General features: G+C 45.2%; 1 protein-coding gene across 2 annotated transcripts in view; it reads left to right on the forward strand.

Annotated features, from left to right (window-relative positions):
• The first annotated feature begins 1672 nt into the window (after nucleotides 1–1672).
• SLC22A18 (solute carrier family 22 member 18) overlaps nucleotides 1673–17998 on the forward strand; it is a 63517-nt gene continuing 47191 nt past the window's right edge. For both annotated transcript variants that reach the window (XM_027898620.1, XM_027898622.1), the window contains exons 1-4: nucleotides 1673–2191; nucleotides 4280–4377; nucleotides 6334–6479; nucleotides 7637–7769. In XM_027898620.1, coding sequence (XP_027754421.1) covers nucleotides 2015–2191; nucleotides 4280–4377; nucleotides 6334–6479; nucleotides 7637–7769 — 554 coding nt within the window. In that variant the 5' untranslated portion in view covers nucleotides 1673–2014. The remainder of the gene's footprint in view (nucleotides 2192–4279; nucleotides 4378–6333; nucleotides 6480–7636; nucleotides 7770–17998) is intronic.

A 17998-nucleotide genomic window follows, 5' to 3' on the forward strand; every position in this document is an offset into this window, starting at 1 on the left:
CTCCTTCCTCAGGAAGTAGAGCTTGGCAATCTTCAGCAAATCCCAGGGCTCGATGATGATGTGTTGAATAAAAAGGTGTGCCCAGAGATCTTACAGTTCACTCTCCCTAGACTTGGTTGGAAAACTAAAGCCCTGTTAACCATTCCAGATTCAGGCCAGCAAAAACCTCTGCGTGTGTCTGTACTGATGTGTCTGTGTCAGCCTTCATGGTGAGTCAAGCCTCTGTTTCTGAATGGAGGTGTTACTATATTAGAGGGACTGGCTGACACACAGTCAGTGATGGAGCCTCAGGTCTGCGTGAAATGTCAGAGCTGGATCAACAAAAACTTTAAGGTTTTCAACAACATGAAAGTGGCAACAGCTTGCCCCAAGCCTGGGGCAGAATATCCACTTGCATCAAAGCTGGCTGGGGCCTATCTGGACGTGTAGCACCCACAGTGTGAGGACCATGGGTGACAGCAATGCTGTGTGAGCTAAGGGTGCACTCTCCTCAGGGATAAGGCAAAACATGTAGTGGGGCATTTGAGGAGGAGCATAACCAGGACAATCAGGGAAGATGTCATTCCCCTTCGCTTGGTGCTGGTGAGGCTGACCCAGCATTGGGACTCCCAGTTCAAGAGATGTGTAGACAAACTGGATTGGACCCAAGGGAGAGCTACCAAGAAGTTCAGGGTTCTAGAGTACCTAATATTGAAAGAGGTGGAAGGAATTTGGCTTGTTCAGCCCGGCAAAGAGGAGACTGGGATGATCTAACAGTCATCTTCGACTAGTTGAAGGGCAGCTCCAGAGATGATGCATCCGGACTCCTGCTGGTACTGGCAGTTGATACCATGAGGGACAACAGGTGCAAGCCGCAGCTTGGGAAACTCAGATTGGACATTAGGTAACATGTCTTTCCCAGATACCCAGGGAATGGACAAATCTCTTTTCTTTGAGTTTTTCAAAGGTTGCCTAGAAAAAAAGCACAGTTGAACTGATGTGTTGAAGCCACAGGGTGGATGAGATCTCCAGTTCCCTTCCTTCCCTGTAATTCTACAAAGTCAGAGCACTGGGATCTCTGCTTTCTTTCCCTCTTTAAAATAAGGATAATGCTCAACCAAACTTCCAGGCTTCAACAAGTAAGAAAACAAACAAATAAACCCTCAAGCAAACAAGCAAGCAGACAAACAAATAAAACCCCAAGTAAACAAGCAAGCAAACAACAAAACCTCCAAAGGACAAAGGAGTTTATTCATTTGATTCCCCAATTTGCAGTCACCCTCATGATTTCTGTAGATGTAATGCTTTTTTTTAAAATGTTTTTGGCATTGGTTGGTAATCTGTAGTCTGAGTGGAGTCACATGTGAACATTTGCTAGCTCAGACTTTCTATAAATTTGCAGCACCTGATAGAGGAGGGAAAATGGCTCAACTAGAGGCACTGATGAGAGTGGTTCTAACCACATGAAAGACCTATTCATGTTCCAGGATCTGTGTAAATTGACTGCAAGAAGCAAGAGGATTTGGAAGTAGCTGTTCTGCTGCAAACTTCCCTTGCAGCTTCCAACAACAATATCAAAATGCCTTTTATGAAGAATTAAAACAGTCATCTCTTCTGAGCCACCAGAGGCAATAAAAGTGAAGGACATGAAACAGTTAAAAAGTTGAAGAGTTTGTCACATGGTCTTGTTTAGGGCAACGTCCACTTTCACTTTGCTGGGACACTCAAGCTGGTCTTCATTGTGATGGCACTTGAAGCAATGAGCCCACCCGGGACAAGGCTAAAGAACCAAATCTGTGGTTTGGTGTGTGGTTACCTTTGATCCTGCCTAGCAAGTAAGCAGAGGGAAGAGAAAAAAAGAAAAAAAAAAAAAAAAGGAACAATAAATCCGTGGCATGCTGACTCAGGACCTTTTACACTGCAAGCTTTGAACTGTACACTCAGCTTCTGCACCTTATCTAGGCTTCACATTCTCACCTAGGAAGTGCCTTCGTGTCAGTTTTCAGCCTGTCCTACAAGAAGTTGTTCCAGGAGCATGATGAATGCAAAAGCCACCTCTGAAGGTGAGGAAGAAGCCTCAGGAACGAGGAACAAGACCCTGGGGGAGAGTAGCCACTCAGGAGAGGTTAAGAGGGGAGAAGTGATCCTTGTTGCCTACCTGATTGCAGCCCTAGACCTGACCTTTCTCTTCATGCAGATGGGAATCATGCCTGTGAGTATGGGTTCTCTTGGTTCACAGCACATTTCCTTCAGTGCCGGGCTATGTAGTTTTCCAGCAAAGTCAGAAGACAGTTTCTAGCAGGAAAGGGGAAAGGTATTCTTGATACTGAAAGGAATACTTGGTATTCCTGCTTAGCATGCAAGCTGTGACTCTGTTCAGGGTATGCCTGGGCAAGAAAAGCTGGTTTATTTGTTGCATTGCAGTAGCACCTAGAGCCTGCTTTGATGGCTCTGGGTAAAGCTGATGTAATTTGTGTCTGCTTGCTTTCAGTGTGAGAGTGACCCAAACAGCAGGTAGCAGAAATCAGAGATTTCAGATCAGAGGAGGGTTTTCCTGATTGTGTAATAAACCAACTCTGAGTAGAATTCATTGCTTCTCACTCACTGGACTCTTCTGTCTGGTTTTGTAGAATCAGGGAGTACTCTAGGTTGAAAAAAGACCCTTAAGATCATTGAGTCCAATCATAAACCTAACAGTGCCAAGTCCATCACCAAACCATGTCCCTAAGTGCCACATCTACATATCTTTTAGATACCCTCAGGGGTGGTGGTTCCACCAATTCTCTGGGCTGTCTTGTGTTTGACATCCAGTACAGAAACCTTTCCCAGTACCTCATCTGAGCCTTCCCTGGCACAACTTGAGGCCATTTGCTCTTGTCCTATTGTTTGTTATTTGCAAGACCTGACCAGCTAGACTGACCCTGGCTGACTACAATCTTCTTTTTCAGGTAGTTGTAGAGAGTGATAAGGTCTCCCCTGAGCCTCCTTTTCTTCAGGCTAAACAACCCCAGCTCCTTCAGCTGCCCCTTGTAAGACTTGTGCTCCAGACCCTTCACCAGCTTTGTTGCCCTTCCTGGACCCGCTCCAGCACCTCAAAGTCTTTCTTGTCTTGAGGGGCCCAAAATAGGACACAGGATTTGATGTGTGGCCTCAGCAGAGCTGAATACAGCAGGATGATCACTGCCCTGGTCCTGCTGGCCATGCTGTTTCTGATACAGGCCAGGATGTCGTGGGCCTTCTTGGCCACCTGGGCTCACTGCTGGCTCATATTCAGCCAGCTGTCAACCAGCACCACCAGGTCTGTTTCTGCTGGGCAGATTTCCTGCTCTTGTGAGCTCCTGGATCTATGATATGCCTGTCCACCTCTGTCTCTGGAAAGCCTGTGCCTTCTCAGAGACCTCTCTGATAGTTTGTGCCTCCAGAGGCAAACTGCTCTCTTCTTCTGGAACTAAACCATGGTGCTCTAAGTCATTAGACCTGAGAGGCAGTTTATGTATGGGAGATTGGTGTAGTCAATCTCCGATCAGTTATAGGGAATCTGGGGACCTGGTGAAGACCATGTATTCGGGAAGTGGGCAGAACTGAGGCACCTCCACATCTTCTGAGAGCTGAATTTGTCTCAGAGTTTTAAACAAATCTTAGCAGATGGCACAAACCAAAAACATGAGTCAGAAATAGCTGTCCCTTGAATATACAGTGTTTAAATAAAAAAAACCCCAAACCAACCGAAAAACAACAACAACAACAAAAATCCACACCTGAAGTATTGTGAATTTTCAAGGTATGCCTCTGTGGCTTCTTGCAAGTTCAGGTTGTGGCTGCACCATCCAGATTATAAATAAAGGCAATATTTTGCCCATGTGGTACTTCCCTTGATTTCAGCTTGCTTGATTACACAACAGCTCCAAGACCTCACCGCAGTCACCTCCTGGAGGGTGCTTGGACTGCCCCAGGCGCAGGGTCTGGAGGCAGGAAGGCAATTAAAATTTCCCTCATCGCCCTTAGAAATTGCTGAATGTTGGACCACAAAGGTAAATGGTGATACAGATTTGTCACCTTCTGCAAAACTCATGATTTTGATTCCATTCCCCTGATCTTCAGAGTGTGGGATAGAGACCTTTGGTCTTTATTAAGCAGCCTGTGTCTGCCCCAGTGAAGATTTCATCTGTAGGCAGATATGGGGAACTGAAGAATGTTCTTTTTTGGAGCTATGGTACTCTCCACACACGCATTAAGCTCATTATTCATAAATATAGTATGCTTCTTTTCCCCTGACCTGTTCATTTTTTTTCTTTTTTAGTACTTCGCAAAGAGCCTGGGTTTGGATTCAGTGGGGTTTGGCTACCTCCAGACAATCTTTGGTGTCCTCCAGCTCGTGGGAGGTTACATTTTCGGAAGGTAAGTGAGAATGACTCTCATGACCCTTTGCACAGCTGAAAAAGGCCAGACATTTTTATATTTTCATAAAAATAATTTAGTTCTGGTTTGTGGTCCTATTGAAAAGTTTGAAGATTTAATAACAAGCAAGGGAGAAATAAATGCTATAATTAGAAATAGTGCAACATAGAAGCAGGCTTTATATTAACTTAGGTAGATTTTAATGACGCACATTTAAGTGTAACAATATACTGGGAATGGCTTAAACCATCAGAGTCCTCAGAGTCCAGGTCCTAACAGCTTAATCCTGCAAATGTTTTATAGCCATGTGTAACCTTAGAAGTGTCTTGTGACTGGAAACAAAAAAAAAAAAAGAGTAGTTAAGTAGAGCTGTCAGTGAAAATAATTGAGGGTCATGTGATTTTTGCAACTGAATCTCACTGTATCTGCATTCATGTTGAATACAAAGTTGGACTTACATGGCTCTTTTAAGAACATCTATAAACTCATCTGTCAAAATAAGAGTGGAAAAGACTCAGGGTTTCTGCCTCTTCACCCCTTGGGATACACTTTCCTGATCCTAATGAAATGAAAATAACCCCCAAAATTTGAGTGGTGGGAAAATGCATTCCCAAAGAGCAGAAAAACAGAAATGAAAGAGGTATGTAATCCAGAGATAAAAAACCTAAAACGAGGCTGAGAAAATCTAACTTTTCTTCTTGTTCCTGCTACTGATCAACAAAGTAATAGATAGATAGGGAGCTGGTGTGGGCCTCAGTTTTCCTGTATGGGATTTACTTTTCTGGTTAATGTAGTTGGGAGCACTACAGGATCTTCTAGCACATGCTCCACTTTGAGGATCTTATCTCTAAAGTGTGTGGCCCTTGGACACATTTTAAAATAAATAACAATAACATTTGATCCAATAGTACTGCTTGGAAGAAAATACGTTCCTGAGAATGGAGATGGTGCGAAGGGCCCATTTTTAAAATACTTTTTCTATTATTACACATATCTGGAGGAATACTTCCTTCTGGATCTGCTACCATATGAAATCTGGCTTTCCTCTGTACATGTCATTCACTAATATCCAGAAGACCTGCTGAAGGGAAAGAAAATGGCAAAGCAGAATCTATCTGGGACTGACGGTGTCTAATACCAGATTGGAGCCAAAATTTGCAATGTAGGTTTGAGATAAAATGGATTTTCCTAGATGTGACGCTGTTTTTACCTCCGTATAAAGCTAGATAAATAAAAAATAGGAAGAAGGGGGATAAGAGAGAGAAAACTGTTTTCTAGGTCAGTTTTCTGTGTTCTTCTTTCTTGGTGCTCCTAATCAGCCATAAGAAGATAAAGCATCAAATTTACTCTTAAATAACAGAGCTAAAAAATCCACACCAACCCCGGACTATGCAGCAAACTGTGGTCTTTAGGTTACAAATAGCAAATGTAAACTTTCCTGGCTTTCATGTAAACAATTAAGTTTTTGACCTGTAGCTCTTCCTCAACAGAAAGCCTTTTAATTACTCATGCTTAGCATTGTCTGTAGACCGGTCTTGGCATTTTATGGGAGGTTGTTCCTCTTGGTGTAAGCACAGCTAATTGCTATGCAAGGTAATGCTCCTCTACTAACTGTAAATATGCAACTTCAATAAAATAAAGGAAGGAGAAATTGCAGCAAAAACCACTATACAAAGTCTATTTTATGGTCATCGTAGTCCCCAGTTGCTCAGAATCCTTTCCGTGGCACTCTCAGACTTTGACCAGCTTAGCTTGAGGTATATTGGAGCTGAATTGCTGCAAAGAGTTGGAGTCAGATCAAAAACCTGATCTGGCTGGAGTTTTTTGTTTGTTTGTGTATTTTGTGTTTTCCCTCAAATAGAAGCCAAACTGATTTCCTACTGTGAAGTTTGTTGTTGTTGTTGTTGTTTTAACTCTAAATAGAAAACTGACAACCTTTCACCATTTCTGTACCAGGTTTGCAGACCAGTTTGGTGCCCGAGCAGCCTTAATTCTCTCCTGTGCATCTGGAAGTGTCTTCTTCCTGCTTATGTCCATCTCCACCAGCATCCCCCTCCTCTTCCTCTCCAGGCTGCCAGCGGTGTTCATGCATGGGATACCAGGTAAGGTCAGTGAGGGCTAAGTGGCTTTCCAAATTGCTTTTATTGCTTGTTTCCCCTCGTGCTCATTTTACTGGTAGTCAACAGGTTGAACAGCATGAAGGAGGGCAGGAGAAACATTTAATGGTCCTCAGGGATGAAATGGCGAGAACATGAGGCAGCAGGTGTATTAGTTATGGGAAGCAGCACTTAGTAGCCTGTAGTTCCGTCCTCCTGTGTAATCTTGAGCAAATTGTTTGGGTTTGACCACCCAGACATGGGAGAAAGTCACTTGCTGACAGCAGTGCTATCCCAGAATTCTCAGCTGCCTTCTTGCAGCCACAATATTTTATAGTAGAGCTTTCCCTTTCTTCTGGAAAAATGAGCATGTTGGCAAAAAAATAATGTTATTACAGAAACACCTCCATTACCCACCAAGAAGTTCTGCTTCAGTTCACATTTCCTCTCTTTTTCCAGTGAAAAACAAACTTCAGCTACTAGAAGTTCATGTAACTTGTGCAAGAGGACTCAAGTTGATATGGGGATAAGCTGCTTCTTGCCACTTGTGAAGTGGTTTATTTGAGTGGTTTGAATGTTTTTGTTTCCCATGACTGATGGGTTGAACCCATTCAATCAGCGGGTGTGCATGAGCATTTGCCCTGGGGCTGAAAGGACCATTTTGTGGCAGGCATTGTTTTTGTGACCTGAAGATCTGTATGGAATCATGGGATCATTTGGGTTGGAAAGGAACTTTTTATAGTCCAACAGAAATATGGTCTCTGTAATTCTCTCCCACACCAGCACCAGGTACTTCCCAAAGGGGCTTTTGTCTCCACACTAAATTGGTAGAGTGTCTCAATGTATCTGACAATCTCTGCTGATCAGGCTGTTGTGTTCAAAACTAATGGACTGTGGGGCTCCCAGAAGGAAGGGTCAGTGCTGATTTGGAGGCTCTCTTCCATCCTAGAGTCCTAAACCTGTGAGCTGGGGAAACTGCCTCTGGACAGAAACCAGCCCAGCAGTTTTAACTGGAAAAAGGAAAAAAAAAGAAAAAGAAAAAAAAAAGAAATAAAAAGGCTCTTAATGGCTTAGCAATAAAACCATGAGAACTGCTGGAGCACCTGCTCAAACCCTATGGCAAGCTTCTTTCAAGAGACTGGAAGTTTTTTTCTCCCCTGCAGGTGCTCAGAAGGTTATTACAGACATGACTTCTCCTTCCCAACGTGCTGATGCCTTGGGAAAGCTGGGTCTTTGCTTTGGAATAGGCATCATCGCTGGCTCTGCCCTGGGAGGTGTTCTCTCCAACAAATTTGGGTGAGTGGCCCACTTGTTTGTTATTGATTTTGTTGCAACCACTGAGAGGGAGCTGCTAAGGCATATTTAGCTTACCCCCAGCTTTTCTGATATCATACTCCTGGTGGCAGTAGAGGATCATATCAGAACTCTAAATTTTGCTTTCCATACTGCTCTAAAGAATTACTTCCAGTGTTTTTAAAGAGATCTTGTTGAAAATATCACTTCCTCTCTAATCTGTGTGCTTAAATTGATTTAAAAACAAACTGAATTGGGAAGTGGATTCTGTCTTTCTCCTGATTGTCTTCCCTTTGGAGCTGAGTGTGCTGAAAAGCAGCACACATGACATAGTCTGCTTTTAAGAAATGATGTTGTGCAACTGAGAAATGGAAACTGGGAGCAGTGTGAAGCTCGTGGAGAATTGGGGGATGCTCAGTATAGAGCAAGACCTTGGGCAAGGGAAAGGCAAGCTTGGGGCAGTGGAGGAAAAGACTGAGCAGGTCTAGCCCTGTGACAGCAAGATGAAGCACATGCCAGCCACTTTCCTGTTTGCTTTCCATAGCTTGGCACATCATAGTAGGCTGCCACCCTCTCTTGTGTTCTGCCATGGGAAAGAAATGTCTGGTTTTACTAAATTTAGCATTTTCCTTTCATAGTAAAGGAAGCTCAAAAGGTGTAGTGTTGGAGAACTTTGCAGGCAGGGAAGTGCATGTGGCTGTAGCCTCCCTGGAAGATTCCCCAGCATTTCTCCGGTGGGGGGGAAAAAAAATCTCTTGTGAACTTTCAAGGATTTGTTTTTCTCTACTTCTTTTTATTGTGGACACTTGCTTTTGCAGATTCAGGCTGGCATTGAAATAACTCTACCCCACAAGGTGGAGGGTAAAAATACCCTGAAAACTCTTTGCTGCTGTACCTTGGCAACCTTGGGCCAAATTAATTGTCGCAGAATCTCAGTGGTTTTCTTCCTCTTGCTTGAATACCTGAAAAGGTTTTCTTTAATTCTGCTGTGGTTGGTACCTGTTCTGTGTTGGCCATGTGACACAAGGCTGGCTAGGAGGATTTGTTTTGTAGTTGCTACGTGGTTGCATAAAATGAAAATTGGAGACATAAATAATACTAACTAATCAGCATTTAAAAGTTTTTATAGATGTTGCTGGTTGATTGCTGGTTTTAGTAAGTATAATTTTGAATCAAATACAGTGATTGTGTCCCTTCTGCATGGTAACTGTGTGAAAGTAAAGGTTACCTCAGTGCTCGGCTTTGGTTGTATGGCATTATTTAAACATCAACATTGAAGCATTGTTATCTAGGAAAAATGTTTGGGGTTTCACCTTTCCTGTGTGTGCATCAGTCACTGGTTTATAGAAAAACCAGCAGTAGGAGAAAATCTCCTGTTTCATTTAATTAGAGACATTTGAATGCAGTCAGACTTTTTGCAGTGTGGCTTTTTGGGCTTGGTGTGTCAGACAACAGGAGGCTTCCAGACTCCCCACTTACTTTGAAAGTTTCTGGACCTTAAACTTTGTACCTGCAGCGTAACACTGAGAAAAGTGAACGTTGCCCGTAATTATGGGAAGGTCAGGCACCCGCACCTGGAAAACAATTTCGCGTTTGGCTTTCCCATGGAGTGGTTGTTTCTCTCGCATCCAGAGGAGGGCAGCTTCGGCTCGGTGATCCTGCCCGGCAGCAGGAACAGCCTGTCTCAGTGGATCTGGGGCTGCTCTTCGGTCCCGTGGCAGGACTGGGGAAAGCAGACTGTCTAGCGGCAGCATTTGGTTTTCTCCATGAGAATCTGTGCATCCCTCTGGAAGGATGACAGGAATTTCTGTTAACAAGAGACAGACTCTACCGTGCTGGCAGGGCCCTCCTCAGCACCCTGGTATGCAGAGGGTTGATATGATTTAATAAACAGCAGCTTCAGGCTCAGAAAGCTGCTCTGGGTGTTTGGTAGCAACCTTTGCTGAAGCCAAATCCCACCTTTGCTTTGACATTTTGCTTAGCTCCTCTGCCAGATTCCAGTGCAAAGATTAGAGGAACAATCTACGGGGCTTTGGTGTTTTGGCTGATATTGGTGGTGAGCAGGTATTCAACTGTGCAGGCAGCTGAAGGCAGCTCTGTGCAACAAAACAGCCCCGGAGCCTCTCCAGCACCTCTGGCTGTGTCTGAGGCAGAGACCTGGAGGGAAAAGAGTAGATATTGCATTATGGAGATATTCGAGGCTCTTTGGCCTTGTTGCGGTATCCCACGGACTGGCTGTTAATCATCCCTGCCTGTTTCCCACATTTGTATAGGAAGGCTCCAGCTGTACTTGGAGCTGTGTAGTCACTTCCATTTTTTTTTTTACAGAAGAATGACTCAATCACCTTCCAATTAAAAACTGTTTCTGCTATGTCATGGAAGAGCAAAGCGGGAGATTTGTGTCCACTCTGTGTTCTCTGCTCTCCCTCACCACAAAGCTGGCCAGCGCTCTCTGTCTGTTGTGTACAGCATTATTCATATGTTAGCAGTGCTTTGTACACAAGAGAGGGAGTAGAAATCACTCTCAGTTCCTCAGCTGATGTAATTTTGATATTATTCTTCTGTATTGTATTTACTGTTCATGTATTTGACCTAAAGAGCTGATCTGTTACTGTTTTCATTGTTGGAATAATATTTATCAACCCTTATTTATTAAGGGAGCCATGGGGGAGTTGAATGTAGTGTTCTGATTTGCATAGGATTTTTTGAATGTTAGATCCTGACCACTGTTCTTAAGCTGTAAGCACCAGCTCCAGCCTTTTCGCTTCTCTCTTAAGTGCTACACTTTCCCCCCAAGTTTTCCAAAACTTTGAATGAAGCTGTAGTAAAGGAATTATGACTTTTAGTCAGACGTGGACATGTTTCATTGGTGAAATGTGGTTTTTCCTTTTCCACTGTTTAAGAACTGGCTTTGCCTTACTGAAATTAATTGCTGGAGATCTTGCTCTTAATGCACCCTGAGGTTGGCTCGGTTGGTCACAGCATGGTGCTAATAACACCACAGTCGTGGGTTTGATCCCTGTGTGGGCCATCCACTTAAGAGTTGGACTCAGTGATCCTTGTGAGTCCCTTCCAACTCAGAATATTCTATGATTCTGTGAATATATAGCCCTGTATATTCACCTCTCTACAAACTATGTGTACAGCTGTGAAGAATAGGATTTCTATGGGCAGGGTGATGGCCAGGCAAATTACCCAGCCACCTGAGGCTGTGGTATGAGAAAATTTATTAAGACAAGCAGTTGTAATCTTTAAATATTTGGAAAAGTGTTTTCATATTTGTATGCTTTTTTTTAATGTATTTTGTGTTTTCTGGTAATTGATCAGTTGGATCAGGATTGTGGATAAAATACCTAGCTTGGAAATAACTCTACTTCAGCTGAGGTCTGCAGGTTCTTAGAGAGTGAAAACTCCGTAACAGCTCATCCACAAAAGGTGACTAAGAAAAGAAGCTCTATTTTCACTCTGCAAATTTTTCCCCTCTCTGTATACTTACTGCAAAGCTGTTATGGGACCACCTGCTGCAAGTGAGTATACCCCTGGGGAGAAGTGATTTGGCATTTATAGTAGACTTCTGTGGCAGCGCTGTAGGTGAAAGGTAAAAGGCAGCTGAATTAGTTTTCAAAAGTGAAAAGATGATCCCACGTAGCTAATTATAGCGATTTCATCCTTTCTTCTGGGACTATGATTAATTGCATCTGGCTTCTTTTTTCTTTCCTTCTAACAAGGATGTAGAGAAGCTCTGCTGCATGACCCAAGATTTGTTTGCTTGCTATGTACATGGAGAAGTTTCTTCATTTTAGTGACTCAGCTGTAGGCTTAAATCTTTTTGGAGCAATGATTCTTTTGAACTTGGAATTTTCTTGGCAAAACCCCTTTGGTTTCTTATTTAATATTATTACAGCAGGCTTTGGGGATAGTTTGTTGTTTTGTTTTGTTTTTTCCTGCCTGTGCTATTATCCTTCTTCCTCAAGGGGAAAAGAAGGAGCTTGTTTGCCTGGAGTAGGGAATTGCATTTCTTTTCAATAACCCATTTGAACAATGTCCTCTGGCAGGGAATTTCTCATGGCTCCATAGCAGAGTGGAAAAACTGTGGGTGTAGAGAGGGCTAAAGGTTGGGAGCTGGGAAGGCGGGTGGGCACATGGCAAAGGGTGGAGAGGGTTGTGCTCCATTTCAGGACAAAGCAGGGCATTCTGTTTCTGGGAGCTGTTCCTGCTCCCTTCCAGCAGAAACTATGGTATTTCTCTGCCTGGGATGATGCTGGTCAGCCAAGCATCAAGGATTGGTGATGCTTTACAGGCATCGCTTTGTCCTCCGTATCAAGGGACTTTGGAGAAAGGGACATGGAGACTACTTGCCAGCAAGCAACTCATCCATGATCTGCAACATGGTCTGTCACTGTTGGCTGAGCTCTGTGGTGCCTTGGAGAGATGGGGACAGAATAGCAAATGAGCTGTTTGTCAAGGTGGTTTGAGGAAGGTGCAGAGGCCCTCAGCTGTGGCTTTCTGTAAAAAATAAAACAAGATCTAGAGATTCTTCTTCTCATTTACTCTGCATGACAACTATCTTAATTTTGGAAGCCATTGTCCCAAAGATTTTCTGTAAGGTCTATGACAGAGGATCATGCATATCATCCCTCAACAACTTGTTGGTTCAGAGGTCAGGTTTAGGGCACTTCTGTCCTGTGTTCCCAGCACCAGAGTTTTCTAGTTCTGATGACATGTTTAACCTACTCTTGAACCTGAGAAATGCCTCAGTGTGCTTTGGGTGGAGTTCACCTAATCTTAGACATTTACAGCAGAAACAGCTACCACTAATTTTGCTTTTCAGACTATGTGTTTGATGGAGAGGCACAGGTGCTTCTACACCAGAACTGTCTCTGGCCATCAGCACATTGTACCTGTGGTCAATGGTCCTGGAGTTTGATGCTGGATTATGAACAGAATTCACCAGGATGCAGGTCCTGGGCAGTTTTTCATCTGTGCTGCTTTCATGCAACAGACAGATACGCACTAAGCTCATCTGTAGCCCTGCCTTCCTGCAAACCTCTAACCTGCCTTTCACTTCTAGGCCACTGATTTTTAAGTTTGGGTCCCCTGACTTTCTCCCATTTACCTATTGGAAGATGACTTTTGCCCTGCAAAGGTACCCTTGTTCCCCCTTTGCTGACCGTCAGTGAACGTGGCTCTTCTATGGTCTCTCTACAACCCCCAGTCTGAACTGCAGTGGGGAAGGGGGTGGTGATGGGGCCAAGAACTCCTTCCTGGTCCTTCACCTGTAGGTGGGGCCCTTTCCCAAGGGAGGAAGAGTGGGGTTCAGGGCAGGAGCTAGCAGCTTGTGGCTGCCCTCAAGGCTATGGGGTATGGCTCAGGAGAGCTAGGCTTGGGTTGAGCTAATTGGGGGCTCACTGGCAGCCCCTTCCTCAGCCTTATCAGGCACTCTCCATTTTCTTTCAAAACCCTCATTGCTTCTTAACCTTCTGCAGGAATGTGATGGGAGGGCTGTGAGTGTGGCTGTGCCAGCTCACAAGAGATGGCCACCTGCCCCTCTCTGCACAGCACTCTCCTTCCTCCTGGATATCTCTGCCTTTTGGGGTTAGCTGTTTCATTTTCCCAAGGAAACCAACACGAAAAGGCGTTAAAAAAAAAAGTTTTGAGAAAATATCAGAACTTCCTCCTGTGGCTGGTTTGTTCTGCTTAGACATAGCTGAGGTTTGGGGGCTGCTGGAAATCAATTTGCACCAGAGCCAGGGAAAGAGAGACTCCTGATGTGATGTGCCTGGTGTCTCTCCATGGGCTGACAGCAGTTTCCCAAGCAAACAGGCAGTTAGAAAATAAAAGGAGGGGAAAAGATATCTCCAGGGGAGCTAAGGAAATTTCCCTGCTGTCTTTTGCAGTTTTCATCATGCCTGTGTGCTGGGGGAGGCTGCCCTGCCTTGCCGCCCCATGCCTGGAGTCAGAAAGTGAGGGGGCGGCGGGTGAGCAAAACCCTGGTTTGCGTGCGTGGTCGCCAGATCGCAATCAAAAGCGTGTGTGTTTGTGAAGTCAACTCTGCTAAACAATTATGGATGTTTGAACACTGCTCCCCTCTCCTGGTGCTTTGAAAGTGAGAGGTTTCTGTGCAGCATGATGCCCTGCCTGGTTGCTTGTTAGCTGTGTTCCTGCAAGGCTGCGTTGAGGTGGTGGCTGCTTTTTGTTGTTAAGCCTGGCTTGACAGCCCTGAGGAATAAGTGTAAAATATGGGGGGGAGGGAACCCACAATAAAACCAAAACTGGAATTTTATAAAAGGTCACAAGATATTTTGGGTCTGGCCTCATTAGCAGAAGTCATGTTGGAGGGCTGAATATGACCCTCATAGTGCAGGTTGTACAGTCAGGCAGCATCTGCTCATGACTCATTAGAGCTTCATCTGCTCTTCCCACTCCTGGAATATTTCATGACTGGGCAGCAAATCCAACAGTATTGCTGGGGATTGAAATCCAGAGATACACTGTTTTCTTTGTTAACAGAAAATACAGAATAGACTATGGTTAAGTCCCTGAATTGGGATTTGGGACTTGGCTCTGCTGTGATTCTCCTGCTATGCGAGTAAGTCATCCCATCCCTCTGCACTGCTGTTCCTCCTGCATAATACAGGGCATTGAGATGGTTTTTCCTTCCCTCATCCAATACATTTATAATATTGCTGTTTAGATTATACAGCCTTTGGGATGCAGACTCTCTGTGTCACAAGGTGTGCTCATGCAAATATCTACTGCCTTGAGGGAATACATCCTGTTTTTCCTGGATATATTCTCTTTTTCATTCCCTGGTGTCCTGGACAGGCAGAGTCTTTGTAAGCCCAATTACCATCCTTTTTTTTTTTTTTTTAAGTTGAGCCAGTGCCAGCTTTTTACTGTTTTAGCAAAGCAAAGAAAAATCCTCACAGAATGTGGTGGTTGTGGGAGAATCCCAGAGGCAGGGGACTGAAGTGCAGAGCTGAGCCCAGCAAGAGCTAGCAGAGGGACCTTGAGGGCAACATGAGGTGGCACTGCCTTCCTCCCTTCATGTCTGTACATATCCATATGGGCAGCTCTCTCCTTTACATCTCCTAATCCTTTTGATTCAAAGGGTCATGCTTATGTTTCATTCTGATCTGCTTCAGTGAACAAACCCAGCCTTGTGGTGAGGCTGGGGCAGGAAGGATGTGGTGCCTGTGTGGGAAGGACTATCAGACAAGGGAGGAAGGGAAGGTCGGGATGAACGGAAACATGTGGATTTGGCATGTGAAGGGTGGACTGGGAGGAAGTAAGACTCCTGGAGTTAAGGAGATGAGGAGTGAAGCTCTGCAAGAGACAGTGCTTTAGATGTATTGTGTCACCTGAGGCAGTACAATTAAGGCACCAATGGGCTTGGGCTGGAAGGAAACAGTATTTCCAAAATGGACCTTCATTTGCCACAGGGGAAGAAGGGGAACAGCATCCTCTGCTACTGCTGCTCTCCTGGTTTCCTCCTGCCTGGAATATGACTGCTATAAAGGACAGGTGGAAAAGCAGCCCTTTTGGAAAACTTTGGGGATGGGTTTTAAACCATTCCCAGTGCTTCTCTTGGCCATTGCTGCCAGATTGGTGGGATGAGCAGGAGGCTGCTGTGTGGATGGGGAGATGCAACACCCCACCATCATGGGGTTCCAGTTCCCCATGGCCCAGGGTGAAGGCCAGGCTACTTGAATGGGGTGTTTAGAATGAAATGAAAAGGGTGTGACCTTCTCAAGAACTACACCAGCTTCTGTGGCCCCACCCAGGGTTTTCATTTCCTTGCAGTCTCCTTATGAAACCCTGCTCCCAGCCACACCACCAGATCCAAAGGTATGTGAAGCATTCCTGCAGTGAAAGCAGCCAGAGGGCAAAGGATTTTCTGAATGGCCATCTCCAGGCTAACCCCAGGACTTGTTACAGCTTGTCACTTCAACCATGGGTTATTGCAGCCAAGCAAGAAGGTATTTCCAGCATCAGAAACTTGTTGATGCTTCTCAGATTCCTCTATGTCAGTGACCAGCTGGAGTGCATGGAGCTCCACCTGGGGGTGGATGAGGAGACAACTGAGAACTTATGGGTAAGGATTAAAGGGAGAGCAGGGACAAGTGACATTATAGTGGGGGTCTCCTATAAGCCATCTGACCAGGGAGACCAAGCAAATGAGACCATCTATAGACAGGCAGGAGTGGCCTCATGTTCATAAGCTCTGGTACTTGAAGGGACAACATCGCTGGGCATAAGCAATGCAGGAGCTTTCTGGAATGCACTGATGATACCTCCCAATACAGGAGCCAATGAGGAGATGGACAGTGGAACAACGGACCTTGTTCTCATCAATAAGGAGGGGCTGGTGAGGAATGTGAAGCTCAGGGACAGCCTTGGCTGCAGTGACCATGGAGTGGTGAAGTTTGAGGTGCTTAATGCATCAAGGAGGGCGCACAGCAAGCTTCCTGCCCTGGACTTCAGGAGAGCAGACTTTGGCCCCTGCAGGGGTCTGCTTGATTGAGTACCATGGCATAAAGCCCTGAAGGGAAGAGGGGCCCAACCCCCCCCTGGTTAATATTCAAGGATTGCCTCCTCCAAGCTTAGGAGAGATGTGTCCCAACAAAGTCATCATGCAAAAATGCCAGGAGACCTGCACGGATGCACAAGGAACTCCTGGACAAACTCAGACACAGAGAGTGTCTGAGGGAAGTCTTCAGAGAGTTGAAGCAAGGACAGGTAGCTTGGGAGAAATATAGAGAGTCCTAAATAGCCAGTATCCTGTGCCTGGCAAGATCCTCCTGAAAACTATGCTAAGGTACATGTAAAATAAGGAGGTTAGTGGTGATAATCAACAGGATTTACTAAGGTAAATCATGCCTGACAGATTAGATGGCCTTCTACAATAGGGATACAGCACTGGTGGCTGAGGCAGGAATGAGTAACATCATCTATTTGGACTTGTGCAAAGCATTTGACACTGTCCTGCATGACATCCTTGTTGCTAAAATGAAGAGGCATGGACTTGATCAGTGGACCCCGTGGTGGATAAAGAACTGGCTGGATCACTGCAGTCAAAGAATTGTGGTCAATAGCTGGATGTCCAGATGGAGACCAGTGATAAGTCGTGGCCCTTAGGCAGCTGTACTGGGACCAGTACTATTTAACATCTTTGTTGATGACCTGGACAGTGGGTCTTAAATGCAAGTTTGCTGATGACACCAAGCTGACTGGTGTGGTTGATACTCTAGGGTGAAGGAATGCCATCCAGAGGGACAGGCTGAAGAGGTAAGCCTGTGTGAACATCATGAAGTTCAACAAGTCCAAGTGCAAGGTCCTGCATATGGGTTGAGGCAATCCCAAGCACAAATACAGGCTGAGTGGAGAACAGGTTGAGAGCAGCCCTGAGAAGGACTTGAGGGAGCTGGCAGCTGAGAAGCTCAACGTGACCCATAGCAACGTGTGCTTGCAGCCCAGAAAGCCAGCAGCATCCTGTGCTGCACCAAGAGTGGGCAGCAGCTTGAGGGAGGGGATTCTGCCTCTCTGCTCTGCTCTCATGACTCCCCACCTGGAGTCCTGCATCCAGTTCTGGGGCCCCCCCCATAAGAAGGTTGTGGACCTCTTGGAGTGAGTCCAGAGGAGGGCCACGAAGATGATTAGAGCGCCTTTCCTAAGAAGACAGATGGAAATAGTTGGGGTTTTTGAGCCTAGAGAGAAGGTGGCTCCAGGGAGACTGTTAGAGCACCTTCCAGTAAAGCAACCTGGTCTAGTGAATGGTGTCGCTGTGCATGGCAGGGGGATTGGAACTAGGTGATCTTTAAGGTCCCTTCCAGCCCAAGCCATTCTATGATTCTATGAGATGTTCTCTGTTAGCATTCAAATTACAAGCTCCTGACCACTCAGGCTAAGCTCTGTGTTGCGCCAAGTGGTGCAGGAAATTACCTTAAGTACTGCAAGGAGAGATGCTGATCCAAGAGGAGGGCAGTGCTAATGGTGGGATCCAAGGCCAGACACCATGGAGAGAGTCTGTTAGTGTACAGGGCTTAGCACTGGGTGTTGAGACAGCAGTGTGTCTGTGCCATAGCACATGTGGAAACTCCTGTGGTTTGCCCAGTAAGCACTGGCAGGAGGCAGGACAACATGTCTTATAGGGTTGCACCCCATTTTGGGGGATGTGAAGCAGCAGCTTTGGAGGAGTAGCATGTCTTGTTCTAATTAACTATTGCTTGGGA

Source organism: Empidonax traillii, unplaced genomic scaffold (assembly GCF_003031625.1).
Source record: "Empidonax traillii isolate 1590-97213 ecotype Southwest subspecies unplaced genomic scaffold, ASM303162v1 scaffold608:size386988, whole genome shotgun sequence".
In the NCBI taxonomy this organism is placed as follows: Eukaryota; Metazoa; Chordata; class Aves; order Passeriformes; family Tyrannidae; genus Empidonax; species Empidonax traillii.